Genomic DNA, 8,800 nt, shown 5'->3' on the forward strand with positions numbered 1-8,800 from the left:
TTCTGATGTACTGAAAGAGTAAATTGGGTAGTTAGACAAGAGCAGGAACCTCTTATTTTTACAGTGATTTAACAATTGCAATAGATTTTTGCAACCATTAGTATAAACGAATAAAGTGTACATGTTTTCTTAGCAAGAGAACAAACAATATTTTCTTAAATTTGGCTAAATTAGTCAGAATAAACTTTTTCTGGAGGGAGAATATCAACAAATCATTTTACGGTACCGTAGAATTGGCTCTTTTCTCAAAAAGAAAAACATAATTACAAAAGGGCAAAATCAGGCAAAACAAAACTTTTTTAAACATCAACAAATCATTTTATTAAGAATTGGCTCTTTTCTTAGAAGAAAAAGTTTTATAAAAGGCAAAATCAGGCAAAAAAACTTTTTTAAATATCAACAAATCAATTTATCGTAAAATTTGCTCTTTTCTCAGAAGAAAAAATAATTTTAAAGGTAAAATTGAGCAAAAAAAAAATTTTAGATACCAAAAAATCATTTCCTTTTAAAATTGGCTCTTTTCTCAGAAAGAAAAAATAATTTTAAAAAGGCAAAATCGGAAAAAAAAGAATATTAACTACCAAAGGTCATTTGACTCTAAATTGGTTGTTTTCTCCCAAAGTCCTGGAACGGGCAGATCTGGAACATTCTTAGCGTGTGACTTGGTGATGAGACAGTTTGAGGACCAGAGAGCTGTAGATATTCCCCGCACAGTTTATTCCATAAGGAGAGACCGAGCAGGAGCAGTTCAAACGAAGGAACAGTACGCCTTTATATACAGAGTAAGTATAACTTTACAGTTTACCTGTTGTAGTTAATCTGATTGTCCACCTATTCGCAGTTAATCTGATTTTCCACAGTTTACCTATTCGCAGTTAATCTGGTTGTTCACAGTTTGCCTATTCGTAGTTAATCTGATTGTTCAGTTTACCTATTTGTAGTTAGTCTGATGTTTGTTCAGTGTAATTTGATCTTAGGGGAGAAATACCATGGGTGAAAGAAGAATTTTGATTGAATATCTGTGAATCTTGAGGATTCAGTACAGACGGTACTGAACCAAACAGATAGGATTCAGAAATACTCAAGTTATCAGAAAAGTGCGCATAGTAAGTATTACTGTACTGTATATCATAGCATATGTAATAATTGCTGTATAGTACCAGGTCATGTTTAGTGGGCATCATATTTTATTTATAAAAGTGTCTGAATTAACCACTAGGTCAGTAATTACTTAGTCATCACTTAACTATAAGCTTTGTCTCAGGGTTCAGCATTTGTTATCGCTTCACACCTAACTCATTCAGATGTAAAGATAAAACTCCTCAGGTTATGAAAAATAATTTAACCAGACCACTATGCTGTAAAAAACTTTGTTCACAGAGGCCTGGCCCACGGTGTTTGTTCTTGTACAGTATAAGGAATGAGATTAGTTAGACTTTGCCTGATGAATTACAGTTTAGTAAATTCCGGATGAGCAGGAAATGTTTTAAAAGCCTCTCTATTAAAACATACATATCCTTATATCCACAGGTGATCAACCTCTACGCATCGAAGCTAACTACAGGAAACTTGGATTCCCTCTAGTGCACACATTAATGCACATTGTCTATATTAAACATATTTATCATCCCCCCCCCCCTCAATAATTCCTTGCTTCTGCACTTTTAAATCACATGAGACACTGAAAGGCACATGACACTTATTTTAGCTACCGTATGTACAGATTATGATAAAAGCTATAATGAGGTGTTCATTTCATTGTGTACACATAAGTGTATTCTTATATTTGACTCATTTTATTGAGCTATAATGCATTATATGTTATTTTTAAACTATATAAATGTATATATTACTATTAATGTCGTTTTATTATTCCTTCACCTTATTGTTACAGGATATTATAGCTGAGTCAAAGTGCCTTATTATCAGTTATTTCGCTGTCCCTAATTCAGATGGAAATCAACATATATCTGTGGAACTGCATCTTTAATTATACTGTTCATACAAATGGTTCACCATTGACAGCAGCACTGTCGTGGCTTAAATTCAATATAGACACCTACACCATTTGACACAAAATTCTGTCTGGGCATGGACTGTACCAACGTCTTTTCGCTAATATTTACACCTATACCATTTAACACAATTTTAAAAAATGAAGGATTTGCAGAGGAACTTCCCAAATGCTAGAGCATGCCGAGCACACCGTAGTGTGGACATGTTAACAACAGTGTGTAGTACAGCTTAAGTTTTTTACCTCGGTGTATTGAGTTCTGTAAGGATTAATTCAGCCCTCGTAAGCCTTATTCAGGCCTTTTCGTATGTTATAAGAGGCAGTTTACTTGATAGCTGAATTCCTGTGGAGAACTCCAGTTAGCAAGACTTTCAAAGTTCTTTGACATTTCGGCAGTCTAAGACCACTATTTGGACACTGCCAAGTTGTGCAGTCTTCAGACAATCTATCACCGGTAAAGCATGGTATATATATATAACGATTTAGTGTAGATGTACAAAATGTGTAATTAACATGCAGTAAAATACAAATCAATGAACTGCTTTTGAGACACCCCGCCAACTGCCTCGAGTCAGAATAAAGAAATTCTGGTGACCAAAATTATTATTGTAAACTGTAGTGATAGTATAAAAACAATGTATAAAATCAGTTCAGGATACTCTGGAAAAAAAAAGTTGGGGGGGGGAGTTGATACAAGAATACTTAGCTAAGACAAACCAGACTACAGTCTGCATTTTTGGGAAATCATAAGGTAAATTCAAATGGTTAAGGCAGTACCTTGAGGGACACCAAGAAAGACGAAGCAAGCAGGGACGTCATGACCATGGTGCAGGGGCGGGCTCCCCAAAAATTTCGGTGTAAGGCAATATTCTTGTGAAACGCTTCCCAAAAATTTTGGTGTAAGGCAATATACTTGTGAAACGCCAAGCCTTTCACTGTCACTTTCAACTTTAGGTTAAAGAAGAACAGTAACCCTTTCAATTTGGGCCGTGTTCAAGCTGTAAGGTGTCAAAGAAACGAGCAGGTAAAAGTTACTGCTACTTTATTACAGATCCAGGCAGCTTATATTGCGGCCGACTGACGCCGGGCCGCGAGAGACAATGGAATTGACTGTGACCTGAGGTCGAAACAATAAACAATAATATGCAGTGAACGAGTACAAATTACAATACAAAACATACAGAGCTACAGTATGGATACAGTCTTGATGCCTGTGAATGAAGAAACATGTGATATACAATGTGACATTTGTATAAATACCATAAAGTAAAAATGATTAAAAATCGTGACCTGGCACGTTTTAGGCGTGACTAATTGAGCTTGAAGAATGGGAAATCACCAAAGAAAACAAGCTCAGCGGAGACTTAATTAATGGCGCCGCGAAACACTATCCTGGCGCCCGATGTGGTGACTTTACAAAACTCCCCCCAAGACGAGGCGCGTCGACTAATCCCTGTATCTGCTGGGACGCTGAAGTGCGCGGCTCCTTGAAGATAACGGAGGGAGCCTCCCGGCTGTGGGGCTGGTTGGGCGGTCCCTTCCTGGGGCGGCCGCGCCTGGGGTGAGGTGTGCTGGTGTGCGAGTTGGGCGGAAGGGTGCTGCGTCGCTGCGGGACTCTCCGACAGGAAAGGCGGGCTTTAGGCGGTCTATGGAAACCCAGGCGTTCTTGCCTGGGGAGTGCCAGCTGGAACGCCTTTGCTGTTCCGCTTCAGCACGCGGAAGGGTCCCTGTAGGGCTTAGTTAGTGGTGGACGGACGGCGTCGACTCTGAAAGGCGTGGGTGGCGGATGACAGCTGTGGCGGCATGAAGGTGGTTGCTTGCCGATGTATGAGCGCCTGCAGGCGAACTTGGGCGACGTCCCGCGGAGCCTCTGCAGTGATGGGGATTGGCGTTCATCCGTCACGGCTCTCCCGCACCACGAGGGTTCCCCAGGTTTGTTCAGCTGCGGATGGGGTGCCGTCGGCTCTGGGGCGGTTCTCAACCCGGAGGAGGACCCACGGCAGCTGATGTTTCCAGTCCTCGGCGGTGCAGCGCCATGAGGATGACTTTAGGACCTGTGGAGCCCGTTCACCAGGCCCGTTGGCCGCTGGGTTGTACGCTGTGGTGGTGTGGTGCGTGGTTCCCAGCAGTTGAGCCAGGGCAGACCACAACCGGAGAGGCGGGGCCCCTGTCGGTTGTGATGGTCCGGGACGCCGGCGGCTAACCCAACTGGAGCAGGGCCTCAGCGCACGCGCGCTGGCGGTGGCTTCTTGCATGGGTGTGGCTTCGCCACCTCGTCGAACGGTCTACCACCCGTCAGGAGGTATCTGGATCCGCCTGATGGGGAAGGGGCCCGACGACGTCGATGTGGATGTGGGCGGCGGCGCCCTGGCTGTGGGAACTCGCCTACCCTCGACTGCGTGTGACGACCCCACCTTACTGGTCTGGCACTGCAGGCACTGTTTTGCCCAGGCTGTGGCGCCTTTTGCACCCCGTGCCAGACAGAACTTTTTGAAAGGAGTTTGGCCGTGGTCCTGCGGAGGGTGAGAGGCCGTGAATTATGTCGAATACCTGGCGTGGCGTGAGGCTGGAACCAAAGGGCAGGGGCTGGCCTGTGCTGATGTCACAGAGCAGGCTGGGGCCTCGAGGGCGAGGGTCACGTCCCGTCACTTGAGGGATGTGATGGCGGTGCGGTATGCTGGGGTTTCTGGGTCAGCGGCCTGTTCTCTGGCAAGGTCCTGGTAATCTACACAAGCTGCACCATGCGTTCAACTCGACTCTGGAGGGCGTCTGCTGCGGGATTTTTCTTGCCGGGAGGTACCTGGCGGAACAGGTAAATTCGGCTATGGCTGAGAGGTGGCGCTGCTGTCTGAAGACCATGCGTCCCTGCTTCGTGAAGGCGTGAACCAGTGGCTGGTGGTCTGTGAAGATTGTGAAGGGCGTCCTCAGGAGGAACTTGAAGTGCCAAACTGCGTACATCGTGCAGAGTTCCTGTCGAAGGTGCTGTAGCGGGTCTCTGCGGGTTGGAACTTCTTGCTGAAGAAGGCGATGGGCTGGGGGCGCCGTTGATGATTTGCTCAGAACAGCACCGCAGGCGACGTTACTGGCGTCTGTTGTCAGCTGGAGGGGCCTTGGGATCCTGGTGTGCCAAGGCGGTTGCCTTAGTGAGGGCGGCCTTCGTCAGGAAAAGGCCTGCTGCTGGCTGGGTCCCCAAGACAGGGACCCTCCCCGGTTGACCTTTTAGGACTTCCGTCCAGGGGGCCGGTATGCGCGATCCCGGGGATGAACCGCCTGTAGAAGTTTACCATCCCAAGGAACTCCTGGACGGCCTTGATGGAGGTGGGTGTCGGGAACTTGGCTCGGCTGCCGCACTTTCGATGTAAGAGGGGGACGCCTGTCGGAGACACCTCGTGACCCAGGAATTCTGCTTTCTGGACGCCGAAGGTACACTTGTCGAAACGGACGACGAGGCCGTTCTCTTGGAGGCGCTGGAGGACTGCTTTGATGTGTCTCTGGTGTTCGCTGTGAGACCTGGAAGGCGTTGGAGAATTTTTAGGTCCCCAGGATGCTGTCCATGAGCCGCTGGAAGGTGGCCCCGGCGTTCCTCAGCCCGATGGTGGAGAAGAACACATAGGACCCGAAGGGCGTGATGATGGCTGTCTTTGGTATGTCCTCTGGCGCAACAGGTACCTGGAAATAAGATTTAAGAAGGTCCAATTTAGTGAATATTTTGGCCCGTGAAAGGAGGCCGTGAGGTCTTTGCATGTTGGGTAGAGGGTAGTGGTCGGGCTCTGTTGCAATGTTGAGCCGCCTGTAGTCGCCAGAGGGTCTCCAGGAGCCGTCCGGTTTCTGCACCATGTGGAGGGGGGAGGCCCATGGACTGGAGGCTTTCCTGCAGATGCCCATCTGTTCCATCTCCGCGAATGCTTTTTTCGCCTCCTGAAGGCGCTGAGGGGGAAGCCTGCGGAACTTCGCATGTGTCGGGGGGCCTTTAGTCACTATATGGTGGTATATGCTGTGCTTGGCTGGGGCCCGGGGACTTGTGCGAAGCTCGGGCTTAAATACCTCAGGGAACTCCGACAGTAGGTGTGCGTACTGGTGGGGGCGACAGCGCTGATGGTGGGTCTGGGTCCCGCCGTTAACGGGAGACCGGCAGGAGTCGGTGTCGAGGCGCTTACGCCCCACGTCGACTAGCAGGCGGTGCGCCAGAAAATCGGCCCCCAGGAGTGGGGTTCCTCGTCCGCGACGATGAAGTCCCAGGAGTAACTCTGGCCAGGATGGAGATCGACAGGAGCCTGGTGCCGTAGGAGAGGATGGGGTTCCGTTGGCGGCCGTCAGAAAAGCGGCCGGGTCTGGTGTCTGGTTGCGTCCTCTCTGGATGCTGGGAAGACCGATTTAAAGGCTCCTGTGTCGACCAGCATCATCCTGCCGGAGACGGTGTCGCGGACGTAAAAACCTACTGTTTTGAGGCCCTGGGTTCTTCGGCTGCCATGGCGGCCTGTCCTGCTGGCCGCCACCCCCGTTTTTGAGCGGGCGAACGAGCAGGGCGGCAGGCAGTTTCGGGCGTCCTTTCCGAACCACTTGTGGTAGCGACAGAAACCGGGGACCTCCATCTGCTGTGGTTCGGTGGACGTCTGTTGGCGATGGCGTTGGGGGCTGCTCGTCCTCTTCAGGCTGGACGGAGCTGACCGCTGTGTGGCCAGTTTTAGCCGCTGTAAACCTTGACGGAGTCTGTGAGGTGTTGCGCCGTCTCTATGAGGTCCTCGACAGGCATGGTGTAGGGTGAGCGATCTGGTTGCGTACCTCGGGAGGTTGGCGAAGTAGATTTCCCGTGTGAAGCTTATCTCCTGCCGCTTGTTTGTGCCACCCAGTCTGGTATTGACAGGAGATCTGACGACCATGCTGCGTCTCTTGAATTGAGGTCGTGGCGTGGATTTATGGCAAGGTCGATAGCACGGCGCCCACTCAGCGATGGGCAGGGAGCAAGCTGAGGAGGAACTTTTTGTGGTGCTGTATGTGAGGGTGTGTGTTTCGGGTACTCGCGAGATGAGTTTTCTGTACATCATCCTCGGAAGGGCGTTGAGCACTGTGTCGGCCTGGCAAGGATTTCGTCCGTGAGGTCGCGATTCTGAAGTGGCTCTCCACCCCGCGCAGCCACGTCGATGGGTTCCCCTGCGTGAAACGGCGGCAGCTTTACGGTGAGGGCGGCCCGCGACAGTGTTGCCCGGCCGTCGTGTGTTCGGGCGCTGGTGGAGTTGCGGGAGGGCCTGCGATGCGGGGGCGGGCGCGGCTGTGATGGGAGGTAGGTAAACCTCCGAGTCCGCTGGGTCCGCGTTTAACTGCATGAAGGAGGATATCCGGCGTCCATGCTCGCTCGCTTTGACCCCTTACTGGAGTGGGGGTACTGGCGCGTCGATGCGCTTCTTTCGTGCGCCCGTGTGTTCCGCTAGTGACGCTGGTGGGAATGCGCCGACGAGAGTCAGCACGCTCAAACGCTGGTTACAGCGCCGTGTTTAGGCCGCTAAGGCGTTTTGGAGAAATCCTGGAGCCAAGACTGAGTCGCGTGGAGTCCGCTAATGGCTCCGGGATACTCGAGGTCACCACTGTAAGGTGTCAAAGAAACAAGCAGGTAAAAGTTACTGCTACTTTATTACAGATCCAGGCAGCTTATATTGCGGCCGACTGACGCCATGCCGCGAGAGACAATGGAATTGACTGTGACCTGAGGTCGAAACAATAAACAATAATATGCAGTGAACGAGTACAAATTACAATACAAAACATACAGAGCTACAGTATGGATATAGTCTTGATGCCTGTGAATGAAGAAACATGTGATATACAATGTGTGACATTCGTATAAATACCATAAAGTAAAAATGATTAAAAATGCGTGACCTGGCACGTTTTAGGCGTGACTAATTGAGCTTGAAGAAAATGGGAAGTCACCAAAGAAAACAAGCTCAGCGGAGACTTAATTAATGGCGCCGCCGAAACACTATCCTGGCGCCGATGTGGTGACTTTACAAAGCTTGCTCACTTTGGCAAAAAGAATAAAAAAAAAAAGAACTACAGGAGATTTACAACTGCAAGGTGTCGCTGCGGTCGCGTTAGATTGTTTCCATTTCAGGGGGTGAGAGTTTCTCTCCCGACTAGCCATCTAATCTAATATAAACACAGCTGGCAGTTTTGGCAGAGCAACTATAGGGGCAGAAACAGCTGGCGTCTGCGGTCAATTGTTATTTAATTGTGTGTGGAATTTTCTGCCTCTTTCACATAAATTATGTAAGTTATATGGTGCAGAAAACTGAAGTTGTAACATCATGTCTAAGTGGAAAACATCTATGATATTGGTGCTACCAACATCTTTTTTTTACTAAGATTGCTAGAAATAACAGGACTTGGATCTTGTTTTTATTCGTTCCAAATGGTATTGTGGTACTAAAATAAGGCTTTTTTTCATATTTTCACTACTTGATCTTTCAGCCTGGCTCATAATATACAATATGGAATGAATAGGAACAGCTCACTCATGATGAAGAGATCTCTTTTCCTATCTTCTGGTGCTAGAAATAAAGCCAGATCACCAAATCACGCATATCCTCACTTATAGTAATTGTCAGCTAAGCGATGTAAACAAAACAGTTGCCTATTACCCATTTAGTGTGAATACACTGACCGGGAAACTCAAACTACACATTAGTGATTCCACATGGCACAGGTAGACTAATCTAGGGTTAATTAATACGAAATCATATATCTGCATAAATTCCTCCCTTGTCACCAAATATTCAACTGCATCATCCT

The 8,800-nt window shown here is 48.1% G+C and overlaps 1 protein-coding gene across 1 annotated transcript in view; it reads left to right on the forward strand.

The window, feature by feature from the left end:
- Positions 1 to 1,859, forward strand: part of LOC136835169 (mucin-2) — an 85,807-nt gene extending 83,948 nt beyond the window's left edge. The window contains exons 14-15 of the mRNA XM_067098378.1: positions 623 to 782; positions 1,531 to 1,859. Of these exons, the coding sequence (XP_066954479.1) occupies positions 623 to 782; positions 1,531 to 1,584 (214 nt within the window). The 3' untranslated portion in view covers positions 1,585 to 1,859. The remainder of the gene's footprint in view (positions 1 to 622; positions 783 to 1,530) is intronic.
- The last annotated feature ends 6,941 nt before the right edge of the window (positions 1,860 to 8,800 follow it).

The sequence above is a fragment of the Macrobrachium rosenbergii genome, chromosome 55, assembly GCF_040412425.1.
Source record: "Macrobrachium rosenbergii isolate ZJJX-2024 chromosome 55, ASM4041242v1, whole genome shotgun sequence".
NCBI classification, from domain to species: domain Eukaryota; kingdom Metazoa; phylum Arthropoda; class Malacostraca; order Decapoda; family Palaemonidae; genus Macrobrachium; species Macrobrachium rosenbergii.